General features: G+C 50.8%; 1 protein-coding gene across 5 annotated transcripts in view; it reads left to right on the plus strand.

The window, feature by feature from the left end:
* RGS8 (regulator of G protein signaling 8) overlaps positions 1 to 17,810 on the plus strand; it is a 122,564-nt gene extending 104,754 nt beyond the window's left edge. For all 5 annotated transcript variants that reach the window (XM_032463584.1, XM_014566287.2, XM_032463586.1 and 2 more), the window contains 2 exons: positions 11,402 to 11,568; positions 12,767 to 17,810. In XM_032463584.1, the coding sequence (XP_032319475.1) occupies positions 11,402 to 11,568; positions 12,767 to 12,949 (350 nt within the window). In that variant the 3' untranslated portion in view covers positions 12,950 to 17,810. The remainder of the gene's footprint in view (positions 1 to 11,401; positions 11,569 to 12,766) is intronic.
* The last annotated feature ends 252 nt before the right edge of the window (positions 17,811 to 18,062 follow it).

Here is an 18,062-nt window from a genome sequence, read left to right on the forward strand (position 1 = left end):
GTATTCATCTCTGAGCGAAGGAGACCAATAAAGAAGCTTTTCGTTTTTAAAACTAATTACCCCTTTGGGATAATGATTGAGATATAGAAAAACAGAATGACCTGACCTGGTCACACAGCAACCCAGCAGAAAACCCCAAACAATCAAACACTACATTATCAGCTCATGAAACCCCTTACTTGCCCATCTAAATGGTCTTGAGCTCTAGGATGTGCAGTTTAATAATCAGATTTCCACTTGTCACACAGCCCTTCCTTCCCACATGCCTCTCCAAGGCCAGAGGTTCTGGAACCGTGTTACTGAAAATGGAAGCCGAGGCAGGCGGCACCTCAGCTGCAGGGAGCTTGTGAGAAATGAAATTTCTCAGGTCCCATTTCATACCTGCTGGGTCAGACTCTCTGGGGGTGGGGACCAGCAATCTGCTTTCTCTCAAGCCCCCCAGTAGTGTTTATTAAGCCCACGGAACCTTGAGAAACACTGCTCTGAGGCACAAGTAAGGTGAACTATGAGCCTGGAGCACCTCGGTGGGGCAGGCGGTCTGTGCTCTTCAAGAAACACACTTAGGACTGTGCTAAAGTTCTCACACGTCCTCAGGCAATGTGTCCCTTTCACGGGGCGTTGTCTGTGCCTCGCAGACCCCACGTGTGGAGGGCGTTAACAGGAAATAAACAAACATGGCAGGTGTGCTCTCTGGATAAAGTGAGGATGAGGGTTGGAAAGAGATATTTGGGGGTGGGGGGTATAGCTCAGTGGTAGAGTGCATGCTTAGCATGCACAAAGTCCTGGGTTCAATTCCCAGTGCCTCCATTAAATAAGTAAGTAAGTAAATAAATAAATACCTAATTACCTCCCTCTCCCCGCAAAGGATATTAAAAAAGAGATACGCAAACCAGAGATGGGTGGAAGAGAAACTTCTCTCCCTCCTTGCCGTCCTCTCTACAGCGCCATCCTTATTTGCACCCAGGAATGTGCATTTAGCCTTTTAGAGAAGGAGGTGCCTGGATGATATCAGGTAACCGTTAAAAGCTGCTGACAAAGGTTTGAATGAAAGCAATTGGACACCCGTTCTGTTGCCCACCGGCTGTGAACTTGGGTAAATTGTGTCACCTCTACAAACCTCACTTCCCTCATCTGTAGAAGGGGAATGGTGAGACTTAGCTCGCAGAGTTGTGGTGAGAATGAAATGTGATTACAGGTGTGAAATGCGAGGTGTGATGACTTATACACGGGGTGGGGGGCTCCATAAAAGGTCTTATTATTGCTGTTATAACGCAACATTAAATTCATTGAGGACACATGCGTTTCATGACCTCCATGTGCTAGTGTCAGCATCAGAGCCGAGATTCCACGGGCAGCCCGAGGTTGAACACTGTGGCTAGGATGGGGGTCATGTTAGCACCAGCCAGGAGCCTGATTCAAATTCAAACCCCTTTGCCACAGGCGGTTTTGGCATCCCTTCCTCATATCATCCCAATTTCCCTTCAGTGCACGTGAGAGAATTTGTCCGTGGAGGCAGTTTTTAAAGCCTGGTCGGTGAATCTGGTTATGTTCCCTCTTTGAGACTCCATGCAGTACTGTTACATCAAACCAACTGGACAAACCTTCCTAAATGCTTACTTTTTAAAGTCTTTCAGCCTGTGGACGGGTGTACGTGGGGTCTTGCCATACTTCTCTTGCTTTAAGGGCATCTAAACTTACACACTATTGTGAGCGCTAAACTTCTGCACTCTTGGCGGCACATCTCCTCTGTCACCCTTTAATTAAGAAAAAAAACCCTTTGCCAATTTCCTACCATAGTTGCAGGTACAGACTCTACCATCTTTTTTTTTTTCTGTTGCTTGACTCAGCTTCTCCTTGACAAAATAGGAGGGAACATTGGAAAAGGAGTTGTAAGACCCAGGTTCTCCTTCCTCTTCCGTGTCCATGTCCTGGAGACAAGAAACCGTGAAACCTCAGGGCTTCACCGTTTCCTGTGTCCAGTGTAGGGCTTGCTCGCAGGCTCTCCCGTGTCCTTTCTGACTCAAGGATTCCAGCAGCCGAATCCTGCTACTATCACAATCTATCCTCTCGCTATACACGCACTAACAAGGTGGAGATCACTGAAGAAAATTACGTTAATCATAGGACTGAAGTATAATTAGCATACTAATTGCTTGCCAATAAATGTCAGTGACTGGAAATAGTTTGTTCTCTAAACAATCTTCCTACTTAAATCTTCTTAGCCCCAGTTATTTGCTTAAAAACCTTCATTTTTGTAGATAATATGAAAGAAAGGCTTTGATCCTGGTCCTATTCTCATCACAAATTTCAAATTATGAGGTTGGTTCTGAGTCAGAGAGGTTTTGATTTCACCATTAGCATATGTGTCCTGGATTTTATAAATGTAATTTCCTCTCCTCTTTCCTGTCTGACCTTGGACCCATTCACCAGCTTATTTTTTTCCCCAGTTGATCAGGGATGCAAGTGGACTCTGGTCTTTGGGACTACACTTTAGCAAATAGAAAGGCAAAAAAAAAAAAATCAGTCTTGTGATCTTGTATTTTTCCAAGCCTGGGAGCTGAGCTAGGCTCAAGTCCACGCACAATGCCGGCTAAATCAGGGCTCCTGGACCTTGAACTGTTACCTAAGCCACCCTCCCTGCTGCACTGGCTGCACGGCTCATTCATAGTGACCCAGTTTCTTTTCTTATGTAAGCACCCTGCATCAAAGAACCAGCGGGAGGAAGCCGGCAGCAGGCAGCGTGTGCGGCCACGGGTGTGTTCTTGGAGACTCTGTGAGTGCTCGAGAGGATGCCAGGATTCTGTCCCGTGTTCCAGGAATTCTGGACACAAGCCTTTCCTTTCCTGTGACCAGATAGACACTAATCTCAAAAATGTCTGATGTCCTTAAAGTCTTGACTTCTTAGAAGATCGTACAAAGAAGACCAAAGTGAAATAAAAATGAAATTTAAAAAAAAGGCCGATCCTCCTGTTTCTCTCTCACTTTCCTGATCTGTTTCTCACCCATTACCTAAGTCACCAGCATCGTTTTTTGGTATGAGGCATGCTGCGCTCTGTCTGACGATTCCTTAGGCCAGCGCAGCACAGGAACGATGGTCACCAACACGTGTGGAGCAGTCGCTGTCTCGGGGTAGACTCTGCATGCTGTTTACATGTATGAGCTCACATCATCCCCACGGCCCCAGGGGGCAGGTGCTGTTAGGATCTACATTGCACAGAGGAGAGAACTGAGGCACAGAGAGGTTAAGCGTCTTGTTCAAGGTCACACTTAGCTAGTGTGTGTCAGAGCCAGGATGCAATCCCAGGCAGAGCAGCTTTAAGGATCAGAGAGAAGTCACTCTTTCCAGCTGCCTGGAGTCTTTGGGGGTGGTGGACGGGGGACTCTAGTTCTCGGGGTATTGGGGAGGGAACATGGAGGGTGGGGGTGGGGGGATGGTGCTTGGGGTTGTGGGGAGGGGTTCCCAGGCTGGGGAATCGTGGCTGACAAAGCAGGTCACTCTGAGAGATGCCAGGAGATGCCGATGAGCCTTTCGGAGATGCTCCGGCATCCTACGTTTGAACCAACTGCAGTTTACGGACAAGCAGAAGGGAAGGAGAGGGTCCGGGTGGAGAGAAGGAGAAAGATGGAAGGAGGAGCAAAAAGGGACAGAGGACAGAAGGAAAGGGAGGAGGGCAGGGGAAGATGCTGAGGAGTCAGGGAAAGGACCAGACAAAAGGCTCGCTGGGAGGAGGTGGGAGGTGACAGAGGAGGGAGGGAAGGAGGTAGATGGGAAGATGAAATGCCACTGGCTCTAGTCGCATACAGCTCCTTTGCTAGGTCGCAGGGGCAGGAAAGGTGGGCCAGGTGGGAGACAAGCAGTCCGAGCACAGAAGCCGGCTGTGGCCATCTGCTCTGGAGAAGGGGAGGGGCTCCTGCAGCCACGGTGGGGGCGTCTTCCACCCCCATCTCACTTCCAATGTTCCGGGGTGAAGTTTCTCTTTGCACAGACACCCTCCACCCTGCCTTGCTCAGAGCCAGCCCTGGGAACATGAAAGGATGGGGAGAGGCCGGGGCTGAGAGGGGAGGGCGAGTGGAGGAGGAAGGCTGTGATCTCGGAGGTCTGTGCGGGGCTCTGTGAGCTTTCCAGGGCATTTTTGCCGCAATGTTGCTTCTCAGGTCCAGACCCTCCCAGGCCTGTCTCTCCTTCTTCCCCATCTCAAGCTCTTCCCTCAAACTCCTGCCAGATTTCAAGTGCTTTGGCCCCCCTCCCCTCTGAAGCCTGCCCTGGAAATGCAGGCAAATACATCTTGGGTCAAGGCTGCCCGAAAGAGGATACTTCTTTAAAAGGTCACTCAGCTGTACTCTGTTACTGTGTGCCCCAGTCACAGTGGGCAAATGTACCTGTCTGCTCCGTAAGGCACCCCGCATCCCGAGAGGGACCCTTAAGGCAGGTGTCAGCGCCACGGGAAAGAAGAGAGTTTAGACAGATTCCAGGTTGCAGGTGGTATCTGGTGGCCTCTGTTGTCACCACAGAGGAGGTGATGGCAGGTGTGGTCCCAGGGGAGACTCTCCAGCTCTGTGAGCCAAATTGGCCCTGCTGTGGTATACTTTCAGCATACTGTCTGATTTGGGGTTACTGTCCATCAGTCCTTTGGAGGGGGTGATAATGTGGGGCCCGCCAATGGTCACCGGAGGAGAGGCAGGCCAGGTGGGCTCTGAAGTCACGCAGGTGTAAATCCACCTTCCCATCCTTACTGGCCAAGTGTCCACGGACATTTCACTTAAACGCTCCAAAGTGAGAAGACTTGGGCTCTGAGATGCTCAGGTGTTTTTCCAAGGACACACTGGATTCAGAACCAGGCTGTCTGACTCCAGCCCCTCTGCCTTGATAGCGGGGTTGGTGTAAGGATTACTTACCCCAGAACGTGGCCTGGGGTAAGTCCTTGATGTTGGCGACGATGAGGATGAGGAGAATGGAAAACCGTTAGCTGAGAGCTGAGTGTGATGCAGGGACGTGGAAGTTGCGATGAGGGCCAAGAGCGCTCCCCCTGCTGGGAGGGTCCGTGGGATCCGCCACCCTCACTTTACAGACGCGGGTGCTGAGACTTGGCGAAGTTGAATGTGCTAATTATGGGCCCAACTCGGATCAGAACTGGTGCTTCTGGCTGAGACAGTGGTCCTGCCGCCCCAGGAGGGATGGGCAGGGTCGGCAGGCTGCCTCAGCGGTGCGGCCAGACAGTCGCAATCTGAGTATCAGGTCACCACACATTTTCCTCCAAATCCCCACCCCGACGGAGTCAGTGTGAGCTGCCTTCCGTGTCATTCGGTTGGCTTCTGCCGGCCAAGCCCGTTCTCCTACTCCTCCGCCTCCTGCAGTGACTTTTTCATTTTCTCCCCACCTCCTCCGTTGCCATCATTCCTGGAAATGTCGTCATCTCCGTGGTGTTGCTCGAGGCCTCCTTGTCTTGTGCTGCAGTGGCACAGCCTCCCCAACCCTTCAGCCGTCGCTGGCGCGGGCATCCCCTGGGCCCCATCGTGGTGCAGGGCTGCGGACTGGATGCCCGTCTCACGTAGGAGTGCTGGCTCTGCAGTTCGGCATCCTTGCACCTGCTAACCGTGTGACCTTCGCCAAGTTATTTAAGTTCTCTAAGCTTCATTTTCCTCTACTGTGAAATGGTAAAAACTGCAGAATCTATGCTATAGATTTGCTCTGAGGAGCAAATGCCATTTGTTCACAAAACATTTGATGTGGTGCCAGACTCAAAACTTCTTTGCCGTGGTTATTTAAAAAGATCCCCCTCTAACTTCAGCTTTTTTTTTTTTTAACCTCCTGCTTAGCGTCTTCCTCTTTTTTTTTTTTTTTTTTTTTTTTTTTTTTTTTAATGTCCCAACTACTTGGTTCCTGCCTTTCTCCAGGTCCCGTTTGCCAGCCTGGAACTGGCGGTCCTGTCTGTGAATGACGGGCACGCCCCCAAACTCAACGCCCTTGCTCACTGCCTGGCGCCTCGTAACCCTCCCCAGGAACTGAAATCTAGGTCTTTGCAGTTGTTTGCCTGTTTCCTCCCAGGTTCCTATTCATTTTTTCCAAAGTAGCTCTTTCCACTCTCAGGTGTCCTCGCTGCAGCACACACTGCGCTTGTAATTATTTCGTTGTTTTAAATAATTGCTTGATGTCTGTTACACTGGGCTGGCTTGCGAGTTCTGTGAGGTGATGCCTTTGTCTGGTTTGTTTCCACTGTAGCTCCAAAACCTAGCAGGTGGAGGCAGGCCCTGCAGGGACTTAACCCCAGATGAATAAAGAAGATCCAGGCTGCTCACCTTGACGCGGCTCAGATATGTCCCTCCCTGACCATTTCTCTCCATCTTCACCCGCCCCGCTCTCTCTTTCTCTACTTTTGACGTTAAGGAAGTCAAGTTCCTCCCCTTCTCCGTGATCCCTCTCCTTCTCTAGAATTTGCCCTTTGCCAGGTTCCATTCTTTTGCCCCTTTCATTGCTCCCTTCCCTCGCTCTTTTCCTTCTGCCTGCAAACACAGGCAGACACGCCTGGGACACACCTGGGAACTGCAGAGGGGGTCACTCGTATGCTCAGTTGGACGACCTGAACCTCTCAACTTCTGCCTTATCTGTTAAATAGATGCTATGTCATTAAATGCTTTTAAATCTTAAAACACACACACACACACATCTAGAAAGACCTTGCTCTGGTGTCATATGGACGGGAGGGAAACCTGGCTCTTCTTCCCAGTGTGTCACTGGGAAATTGACCTGACTTCTGTAAGTTTTAGTTGCAGCCAGTGGAAAACGAGAGGGTGTCACGCATGCTACCTGTGGAGCAGCGCTGCTGTGGGAATAAATGGAGCTGGCGTCTGTAAAATCACCAGCGAAAAGCATGGCACGTAGCAAACAAAGAAAACGCCCCTCCCCAAATGCTAAGCAAATTAAAAAAAACAAAGCCCTTCAGTCCCTAGTTCCCGCTGCGTTCTCCAGCTAACGCCATCTAGGAGCGCCTTCCCTCCCCTGCACCCACATGCAGCCTTTCCCTCCTTCTCTCCGTCATAACCGCGGTTTTCAGGTTTATATCTTCTACCTTCCTAGAGGCAACATTTGTTCAGCTAAGCTCTTTCTTTCTGTTAACTTTAAATCCTCCTGCTCAACAAGTTTTTTTCTGACCAGATTGATATTTAAACATACGATCTTACCAAAAACCCACAACACACGCACACACACACACACACACACACACCCCACATGTGCTCTCTCCTGACTTTCTGCCTCCTCCCAGCTGTGCTGTCTGATCTCTCTACTCCCCCATAGACACCCGAACCCATTGTTTTAACTTCCTGCCCTCTCACTCCTCACCGGTTCTCACCACAGGGTGGCTAGGGCCCTCCTCACACCACCAAAACTGTTCCTGCCAGCGGTCGCTGAATCGGGTCGCTGAGTCTAATGACCGCCAGCCACCCCTCGGACCCCCTCCGGCTTGACCTCTGGGTAGCCCTGGGCACACCGGCCACTTCCTCCATGAAATGTCCACGTCCCTGGCCTCTGGTGGTGCCGTGGCATCCTTCTCTCTCTGGCTGTTGGTGTATGTCCATCCTATAAGTGGGCTCAATAATTTTTAGCATTATTATCATTATATTATTAAACCCTGGTCTTACCAAACCATTTCTGCTTACTTAAATCACCTTTCTTAATTATAAGCCTTCGCTTGTGTGGTTCCTCCTTCCTGCCACTCTCTCCTCCTACTTCCCCTTCCTCCTTTCACTGAGCTTCCTTCTCCTCAACTTCACAGCTCAGCCTGGAAGCTTCTTCCTCCTGCACGGTTTCCCTCTCCTCCTCAGGACTGGCTCCGGTGCCCTTCCTGGGGACTTTCACAGCATCCTCCGCCTTCTCCATCATCTCCCGTATCATCTCTACCGTAATTACCATAATTTATGCTATCTTGGCTCAAATTACTCTTGTACCACGAGTTCTGTGAGAATCTCATTGTGCCCATTTTTTTGTGCACAGGCACCTAGCGGAATGCCTGGGTCACATAACTGGTGAAAGAATGAATAAATGAATGGAGATGGCATTACTGCTCTGCCAGATGGGTATTTAGCAGATCTTATGTTTTTCAATGCTGCATATTGTTACTTGTGTGAGCTCAGTCAAGCCACTTCTCTAAGCCTCAGTTTCCTCATCTGAAAAACGGGAAGCAGTCAAGCAGCGTTCCTGAGAGCCCTTTGCAGGTGATACCTCTTTTCATCCACACAGAGACCCAGGAAAGCCGAGACCTGACGCAAGGAGAGCGTGTCTGTCCCTGGGGCAGCGTGAGGCCAATTCCCTTAGCAGGACGACCTTCACCAATGCCACTGAGGAGGGCAGAGAGGTCGTTTTCTCTGCCTATAACTAGATTCAGCATGCTCACAAGCACACATTTTTGTTCGATGAAAAGCAAAACAAAATCTAACACAAATGACAAACTTAAACTCTCCCACTCAAGGAATTCAGTTTTTTTTCTAAAAAGTAACAACGATGATAAGAAGGACATGAATGAACTAATTATCGTTTTGATTTCTTGAGTATGTGTAAGCACATCTGACTGTCCTTTATGACTGGATTCCCGCTTTCTGTTGATTCTTATTCCGTAGATGGCTTTATTCCTTTGATAACTATGTAAGTTTAAAAAGCTAAAAGATCTAATCTGTCCTTAGAAACAATAATTGGTACATATATGTAAACTAACAAAAGTACCGTATATGTGTATTTCCATGCAATGTCATGTGTACAGGAGTCAAATTGCAACACTTCTACTTAATAAAACTGAAAAAGGAGAAAAAAAATGTAGAAATAAATAAATAAATGGGAAAAAAGAAAGCAAAACAAAATTTAACACAAACGACAAACGTAAACTTTCCGATTCAAAGAATTTAGTTTTTTCTGGTTTTAAAACAACAGGCTCCCCTGAGTGACTCTTTCAAGTCACTCCACCTTTGCTCCTTTAGATAAACGCAGTGTTTTAGGGCCCCCCCCGACCTTTTCCTTCCCATACCCTGACCGCAGCGCTCCCCATGTCCGCCGAGAGTGTCCCTGGCTCTCGTCACATGTGGGCTGGTCCCTGCTCTGAGGCCGCTTTGCTGCCGCAGCACCCCCTTGGCTCTCCCGGCACTGGGTATCCTCAGAGGCTTCCGCGGTGGCAGGTGGCTTCCCTCCCTCCTCTGCCTGTCGCTCCTGCCGCGGCGGCCACCCCCTGGCAGGCGTGCCAGCGCTCAGACCCTGCTCGTTCTGGATCCCGCGGAAACATCTGGATCTTCTCTGTGAGAACCCGGAGGAGACACTGTGCAGTGGAAGGAGCATCTGTAAAGGATTTTGCAGACAGGGATAGACTTTGCACAGTACTTGGTACATGAGGAGTTTTTTTTTTTTTAAATTATTGAATTGAATGATTCTCAGACCATCTCTCTGCCTAATCATTGCCACGCCACCGTTTCATGCTCACTTTGGTTCTCAATTTTTCTCAGATTTCTGCTCCCTCCTCTCAGGGTTTGGAACCCAGTGTCAAGTGGAGGGTGCGCGGGGCCCTGAGAGGACCCCTCATGTGCATCCAAACGATGCTACCCTCCCCATCCTCCTCCCCTGCCTGGCACGAGAACAATTTTGTTTCCATCCTGCCTGGCAGGAAACAACCTTGCCTCACACTCTGCTTTCTCCAGACTGCTTGTCTTACAATCAAGGTGCCCGTGTGTCCTGGTTGTCGCCCGTGATGGTCATGGTTTATGTTCATTGTCCCGGTGTGATTAACAGAAGGCGCCCCCTTCACTCAGAAATGTCCTGGCTGGGCTGATAAATTTCATGACCACCTCTATTTTTGTTAAAACTCTTTATTTAAGCTCAGGCCTCCAAACTTAGATGTCTTTGTGATTTAAAGTTTAGCTTTAGGAAGTTCCACCAAAACCCTTTTCTCTCTCAAGTTCCTGACTCCTACAGTTAGAAGTCTTGGCTTTTATGGCTAGCGTTCTAGTGTGCACATTAAAACATCTATTTTGAAAGATAAACAATGACTATTTAATTAGGAGAAATAAAAACGTTTCAGAAAATTAAAAACAAATATTTGAATATGTCACCCCACGGCGCCACCAGTTCACAGAATGATGCCGGACAGAGCACGGTCCTGGTGCGTGTGAATGGACCTCAGATGCTCAGGGGATCCCATCACCCAGAATTAAGAACTTCTAACATATAGTCCTTCTAGTCAATTTTGGAAGAGGAATAAGACATTATAGCCAGAGTTATTTGTAACCAGTGCAGCCCTTTATTTTAGTCTGTATCTGCCCTTCCCCCGAGGACAGTTGGTAGGAAACTAAAGCTCTCATTTGACTTGGGGAGTGTGCGTTAAGGGTTAAGACAATTTGTAAAAATTATTTTAAAATAAAAACGCCAGCTGAATGCCTAGGTTATCAATGAATGTCATTTTGCTTTCCAAATCTGTGTGGTAACCCTGCTCATCTTACTCCAATTGGAAGCTCTGTTTGGCAATATGCGAGACATTGTTTAAGAAAAATGAAAGGATATATTAATTGTTAAATCATTTGGTAGAAAAGTTATAATTAATCTTAATTAAAGCATATACTTTGATAGGCAGGATATTTATTTATTTATTTATTTATTTATTTATTTATTTATTTATTTTGGTGGAGGAGGTAATTAGGTTTATTTATTTATTTCAGTGGAGGTACTGGGGATTGAACCCAGGACCTCGTGCATGCTTAGCTACTACTGATCTATACCCTCCCCCAGACAGGCAAGATCTTTTGAAAATAAAGGATCCATGGAATAAATCATTAAAATACAGGGCCCCCAAAGTTTCTTTTTAAAGGGGAACCAGTCCGTGTAATAGGATGGCATTACAGACTGTATTTCAGTGGGGTGTTTACTTTGACATTTTTCTGCTAATAGTGAGGGACTTGCCCTGAGGCATTTGCCTCCCCCGCCAGTTTGTCTTGTGACAGATTGTTTTTTCAGGTTGGCTGACTTGGATTGGGGCGGGGAGTGGATTACATATATTACTTTGGCCTAATTAGAAATGCAAGCTCACCAAGGGACCCAGGGGACAGCCAAGTCTGTATTAGGGGACAGGTCGTGACCACTGAGGGCTGAATAGAAGTGACCGGACCTTCCCATAGTCATTGCTGTGCTGGCTTCCTAAACATTTCCCCGTAATATCCCCCGATCCTCGAATGAGAAGCATGGCTTGTCTCTGAGGGGACCTGGGCGTGTAAGAGAATGCAGGCTTCAAAGGATGTGCAGGAGCAGCAGTGGGGGGTGGGCAGTCGGGGCCACTGTCGCATCATGACTGCCTCTCGTTCTTTCTTCTGCAGTTCTTGAGCTGAACCTTTTCCTATTATTTCTCTTCCTTTCTACTTCCCTCCGCATCCACAGATGGGGTGGCTGCATTCCGTGCCTTCCTGAAGACGGAGTTCAGCGAGGAGAACCTGGAGTTCTGGCTGGCCTGTGAGGAGTTCAAGAAGACCAGGTCGACCGCAAAGCTAGTCTCCAAGGCGCACAGGATCTTTGAGGAGTTCGTGGATGTGCAGGCTCCGAGGGAGGTGTGTTGAGTCTTGTCACTCGTCTCTCCTGGGCTCGTGTCTGTCCCCTCTGGGGGTTTGTGCCACATTTGATGGGGACTTTCTTCTGAACCTCACTGCTCTGTTGACTCTTGATACAAAGGGATCACTTTTAAGGTGCAGAGCCCAGGGGTTCCAGAAAAAGGAGCTCCGTTAGCTGCCTTTCAGGTAAACAGGGGCCAGCAGGAACTGTCTCTGTAGGGACTCTGCAGACTAGATGCCACTGAACCCACGTTAGTGTCCCTAGTGGAAGGCGGCATGGCTTGATGGGACGAGCATGTGCTTTGGAATCCTGTTCCCACATCAGCTCACCGCTTACTCGCTGTGTGACCTTGGTCAAGTCACCTAGTGTCTCTGAATCACATTTGGGTACATAATGTAAAAGGGTATAATATTACCTAGCTTTTAAGACTACTCTGAGTATTAGGGATAAAGTACCAGTTCACTGTTTGTCACTGCTTGTTAATGACTAATTACAGTCATTCATAGGGTTTTATGATAATTTATTATAATTACTTATAATAATAATATGAATTTCTACGTACTGTTATTCTGAGTTTTCTGAGTTACGAAACAGTTTTACCTGGGAGGGTCTTATAGGAGAAAAATAGTTGCTGTCTCCGAGTTAAGATGCATTTTGTACCTAGAACTCTTCAACTGTGTTTTGACTTGGGACACAGGAGGTCTTCAGCCAGTGGCCAGATTGCTGCAGGCTCCTTATAAAGCTGATTGGAGCAGAAACGTACGTTCTAAACATAGTCTTTCTCCCCAGGGCACTGGTTTCCTTCGTAGTTAAGAAAGGACGAAAGGGCAGGCTCGTGTTAGGGAATCCACATCAGTGCTTGCCTCTGGTTTAACTCTTTGCCTGACACCGTGCAGATCCCTGGACTAGGAGTTAAGTAATTTGAGGGTTTGCTCTACTAACTTTCCACATTGCATTAGACCAGCTTTTTGGTATCTTTTGAGTTCAGTATCCTCATCTATAAACTGGGACAAAGAATATCTGGTCTTCAGACCTCACAGGATTCTTCCCGGGGTCAAAAGGGATGAACTTCATGAAAGCAGTTTGAAAAGCATGAATACGTATTTAAGATGCTGTCATTAATTATCATATAGGACTATCTTCCAGGTACCCTGGGCCTTGCGGGCCTGTGACCATGCTCTCTGTTTGTGTCTCCAGGTAAACATAGACTTCCAGACCCGAGAAGCCACGAGGAAGAACATGCAGGAGCCATCCCTGACGTGCTTCGACCAGGCCCAGGGGAAAGTGCACAGTCTCATGGAGAAGGACTCGTACCCCCGGTTCCTGAGGTCCAAAATGTACTTGGATTTGCTGTCCCAAAACCAGAGGAGGCTCAGTTAGACCTCAGACGGGGACTCTTGGAGATCGCCGGCTTTCCCTCCCCTTGCTGCCAAGACCATAGTCTAATGTGAAATGTCATAGGTGTTCAAAAGCAGAGGCACTTAGGTTGGGAGGCTGGGAGTGAGTCGGGGATGAAGGGCCCTTCCGAAGTATGATGCAGCCACCGGAACTCGGACTTTATTCCATTACCCACGTTTGTGTTTCGGTTAGTGGTAGCACCTTGTCGCTGTCACCCTTCTCTGGGTCGGCCACACGCCCGCCATAATGCCTTGGATCATGTCCACTGAGAAGGCAGAGCTGCTGTGCTGGGCTAATGTGTAAATAATGCAAATGCAGTTTCCACCAGCCCCGCCCCCTCCTCCGTTAGGATTCCCGACTCTCTAACTTGTCCCACACCCCAGTGAGGAAAAGCTAGAAGACTCTGTCTCACATCTGTGATTTGCTGTCACCATGTCATGGCCAGTCCCAGGTGCTGGGACCTCACAGTTTAGGAGAGAAGTCTCTGGGGCATCCAGGGTTTCTCGCACTGTCACTGACAGGTGGCCTCTGAGAGGAGGGGCGGACTCCATGGAGTCGGCTGTTTTTTCCATTTCCGCAGGACCAGTGTGAAAAGCTGCGATCACTGCCCATCTCAGCCTAGGAAACTCACAAGACTCCCCTACCCTTGCAATTCCAGAAAGGGCCTCGGGAGCTGTCCTTCCTGACGTCTGATGTGGAGCTGCTACTAAGAAAGCTTGCAGATCTTCCTCAATCCTGCCAAGAAGTGTTCCGGAAGCGGAATAAGCATGGAGTGCAGCACTGGTAGACCTCCGTGCAGTGGGGCACATAGAACCCTCTGTTGCTTAATGTGTTCCTTGCTGTCGCCTCCCTGCGCATCCCACATCACGGATCCCTTAGAATGACAGACAGCGTGGTAAAGGGAGGTGAACTCCCGTAACCAGAGGAGCATGGACAGCTCCACGGTGCCTCCCACTTCCCCTGACTCTCCCCCTCGCCCCCCATGCAGGCCATGCAATCATGATGGGGAGAGTGGGAACTTAGGCCATCACTCCTTTCCAGCTTGCTTCCGGGGAGCGTGCGTTCTCAGAAAGGTCCCGCTCGTGAGGGCCACCTTGGCTTTTCGGCGGCTTCCTTCCTGACCTCTGACTTTCGGAGATTGAACATGGAACAGGAGGTGAGGCTAAGACCAATGTGAACATCTGGTTGTGGAGACCTTCGGAAAATGGCTTCGTGCTACCCTGGGGATGCTCTTGGAAAAACATCAGGAAACTCTTCCTTGGAGGATGAGCCAGACAGGAAACCTACTCCAGCTGCCCAGGGAGAAGCTGACTTTGGCCCAAGACTGCAGAGCCAAGGAGACGAGTCCTCAGCAGAGAGACCCGAATGTGGAGGAGGAGCCTAGAAGAGTGGCCTGCATCGCGGAGGGCGTGCTGTTGGGGCCACTCACAGCCATTGGGTTTGGATCCACGGCAGAGCTACAACACTTCCAGCTGGACTGAGTGAAACAGCACGCGATTAGGTGTGAGCTCTGGCATGCAGGTGGTTGAGAACCGGGCTGGAGCGTTCTCCTCTCGCTGCCTTTTTAGATGTGCAGGTGTTCCTGTGTTTGCATACTTGTCCAGTAACTTCACGAATCTCTTCCTTCCTTGGCTACAGCTAGACAAGGCCCAGAAGGCTCTTGAGTCCCCCTGGCTGTTAGGGTCCACTGCCCTGCCGTGCAGCTGTGAGTGTGAACATCTGTGTGAGCACACGGGCCTCCCGGGGACAGCTGGGAATTCCCCGTTCACGAACTCTGAGGCCGCACGTGGGTGTTCCTAGTTAGATCAGGTAGTGTTCCCCTGCCCCCACTGGTGGAAAACCATCCTTAGCTTAAGCTGCCAGAATTAATTTAATGATCAAAATCTCAAACAGGGTATTTTAAACGTTGTTTACATATGAAATGTGCATCTGCTGCCAACTGTACTGTCGGATATGAGGTGCAGATAAATTGGAAGAGCACAGAGTTATGGAAACAGGAAACGTGCTAAGAGTGGCCTTTTCACCACTTCCACTGTTCCCAGGAGGAAAGTCTGAACAAGAGCGCTGGGCGGTGGCCTCATGTGGGGCCAAGAGCTCTCGCCAGCTCTTGGTGGGATGCAGGCTGCTGATGGTGGGGTCATGGCGCCTGGTGATGCCTTCCCACGATGGGGAGGTGAGAAGGACCAAGCCTGGGTATTCCAAAACTTGCCGCTAAGTGAGTGTGTTGTGGGTGTGCGTTCGTGCGTAGAGAAACGTGATAGCTATGTGTATGGTACTCCTGTGGAGAGTGAGTGTGTGCGTGTGTGTGTGTGTGTGAGAGAGACAGTTATGAGCACTAGACTCATACACCACAGAGATGATCTTCCCATGGGCTGAGCTTTCCTCACACCCTTTATGACCTGCTTCCCACAAGAGGCACGGAGCGCTCTGCTCTGATGCTGCATTCAGGCACTTTGGTCATGCCCACCCAGATTTTGGTCTGTGATGAAACAAGGAGAAATGTTTACAACATCTAGAGCAATATCCAAGCATACCTCATCCCTGACCATCTGCATCTCCCAGTCCCACTGCGCCCCAGCCCCTCGCCCCCCAGACCTCCTCTGCCGCGCTAGGTGGGCGCCCACGGGTGCCACTTCCTCCGTTTCACGTCTTCCTTTGCTCCTCACGCCGGGCCTGTGCTGCGGACTGCCTCCTGGGCTCGAGGCTCGCTCTGTGCCTGGGACCTTTGAAAGCCCAAGGCACGCCAGGGCAGCAGGCTGGATGGAGCTGTGGCTTTCAGGACTGCTCTCCATCGCTGAGTGGCCTTGTGGCCCCGCTTGAGTGTTAACCTTCTTGGGGGCTGGTGTGAGATTTCCTGTTGCCCTTGGCGAACCAAACAGAACAGTCAACGACAACCATTCACGGCCCTGGGCAGCTCTGGGGTGAGGAAGGATCCCTGAGCGACGTGTATCATTAAACTTGAAGGTGTGCAGGGGTCACCCGGCAAGCCTGTGACAAGTGCTAATTCCCAGGTTTCCACACCTAGAGATGCCGATCCAAGCGATCTGGGGAAGGGCCCAGAAATCTGCATTTTTAATAAATTACCAGGTGCTTGGTGGCTTGTGGACCCTACTTTGAAAAAAAGATGGTCCAAGACAGTGGTCTAAGAGAGACGCGTTCACCTTGGTGGTTCACCTGGGGAATTAAAAAACCCCAGGTGTCCAGATCCCGCCCCAGAACAACTTGGGCATGGAACCCGAGGCATCAGCCCCACAGGTGATTCCACTGTGCAGACGAGGCTGGGCGGCTGGGCCTGAGGCGTGAGGAGGAGCCCAGCCGAGGGCGAGGCCCAGCCGTGCGGCGGGAGGGCCGGCGTGCGCCCGGGCGCCGGCAAGCACGGTAACCGGGAACCGGCCGGCCCTGAACTGGACTCTTAGGGTGGCTGCTCTACGCCTTCTCCGTCTGCCTTGCTCATCCGGGAGGAACTTGCTTCTGCCCCAGCTCCGTGCGGTGTCAGGCAGCAGGCGGGCCAGCGCCGGGGGCCCGAGGGGCCCTTGGGGTTTTCCGTGCCTCCCAAGTCACAGTGCAGCCTCCCAGCTCACCTGCCAGGCTGCTTCCCTGTCCGTCTGTTCTCATGCACTCCTGTGCCTGGTCGTTTCGTGTCAGGCTGTGTCTCTGTCCCCAAGGCCCTGCGACATGGTGGTTGGACTCAGGGAACGGGTGAAGAGGGTGAGGTTGTAACAACAGCGGTAACACAACAAGTCCCAGATTTCTCAGTAGAGGGTGTCAGACCCTCGGATTGTCAAGCTCTTTGAGGCTTTCTTTTCCAAGGCCACCACGGGGTTTGGGTTCCTGCCCTACACCCTCACCGTTCCCTCTCTGGTCTCAGGCCAGACGGGCAGCTGTAAAGTTCCTAGCTGACCTCACTCTCCGGTGCTCCCCCCAGAACCTGCTGCTCTGGATGAAGCAAAGCTGTGAAACGGCTTTCTGCCCAGGCTGCCGGCCCAGCCTCTGGGCACAGGTCCCGGGCGCCTGTCCTCGGCCGGGCTGGGTGTCCAGGTTCTCCAGGCCCTGGACCGTGAGGGAAAGGCATGGACTCGTGCTGAGAGCTGGGGGGAGGCTGGGAATGGGGAAGACTGAAGAGGAAGGAGCAAGGGGGAAAGAGTGAAGCCGCTCACGTGGCACCTGCTTCTCCATAAACCAGAAGGGAAAGGTGAGGTGTGGCATGTTCAGAGGCAGGACAGTCTCCCATCCACAAGGGCACCCAGAGCTCCCCTGACCCCGTCGGTGCCCACTTCCGAGCAAGGCAGAGGAATCATGACTGCACCCGAGGCTATCCTTCAGTCTGCCACATGCCAGTCCTCTCTGAGTCTGCATCCTCCATTTTAGAAGCAAAAGAGATGGCCAGGTCATCGCCTGGTGTGGAGAGCCTGGGCTACGGGGCGTGGGACCGTGAAGGAAGGAGCCGAGAGCAGAGATGTCTTCCTGTCCCCCGTGACCTCTCAGGATTCACGAGATGCTGTGGACCAGGATGAGAGACGGCAGGATGGGCCGCTGGGTTCCCAGGTGCGGGATCTGGGTCCTCTCCGTGAACTGTTCCCTTCTTGATTCTTCCCCCCTCCTGCCCCTCTTCTCCCTCCCCTATGCCTGGTACGGAAAGGCGGCTGGGCTGGGGTGCGCCCCAGGCAGGACAGCACGAGCTGAGTCACGCGGCTCGCACGACAGATTGTAGCAGCTCATCTGCCATAGAAACCGCTTGGCTCACGGAGTCCTCATTGAGTTGTTTCATTAGCGTGCAAAGTGCCATCATGTCATTCACCTCTACTATAAACACGGCTGTGAGAACACAATAAACAGAACCTGAACACGCTGCCCTTTGCTCTCTGCCCACATTTCTTCATGAGGAGATGCGTCCCATAGCACATGGACCGCATGGAGCCCCCCGGTGGGGGCAGGGGGATCGGGGCACGCGGCCTCCCTCTGGCAGAGGCTGGCACGGGGCTGGCCATCAGGAGAAGCAGCCTTGTGGGTGGAAATGGGGTGGGAATGACTTGGGATGAGCGTGTGGGTGGAGGGCAACTCTGGGCTGTGAGCGTGCCTTTGAAGCTGTGAAGTG

This window comes from Camelus ferus, chromosome 21 (assembly GCF_009834535.1).
Source record: "Camelus ferus isolate YT-003-E chromosome 21, BCGSAC_Cfer_1.0, whole genome shotgun sequence".
In the NCBI taxonomy this organism is placed as follows: domain Eukaryota; kingdom Metazoa; phylum Chordata; class Mammalia; order Artiodactyla; family Camelidae; genus Camelus; species Camelus ferus.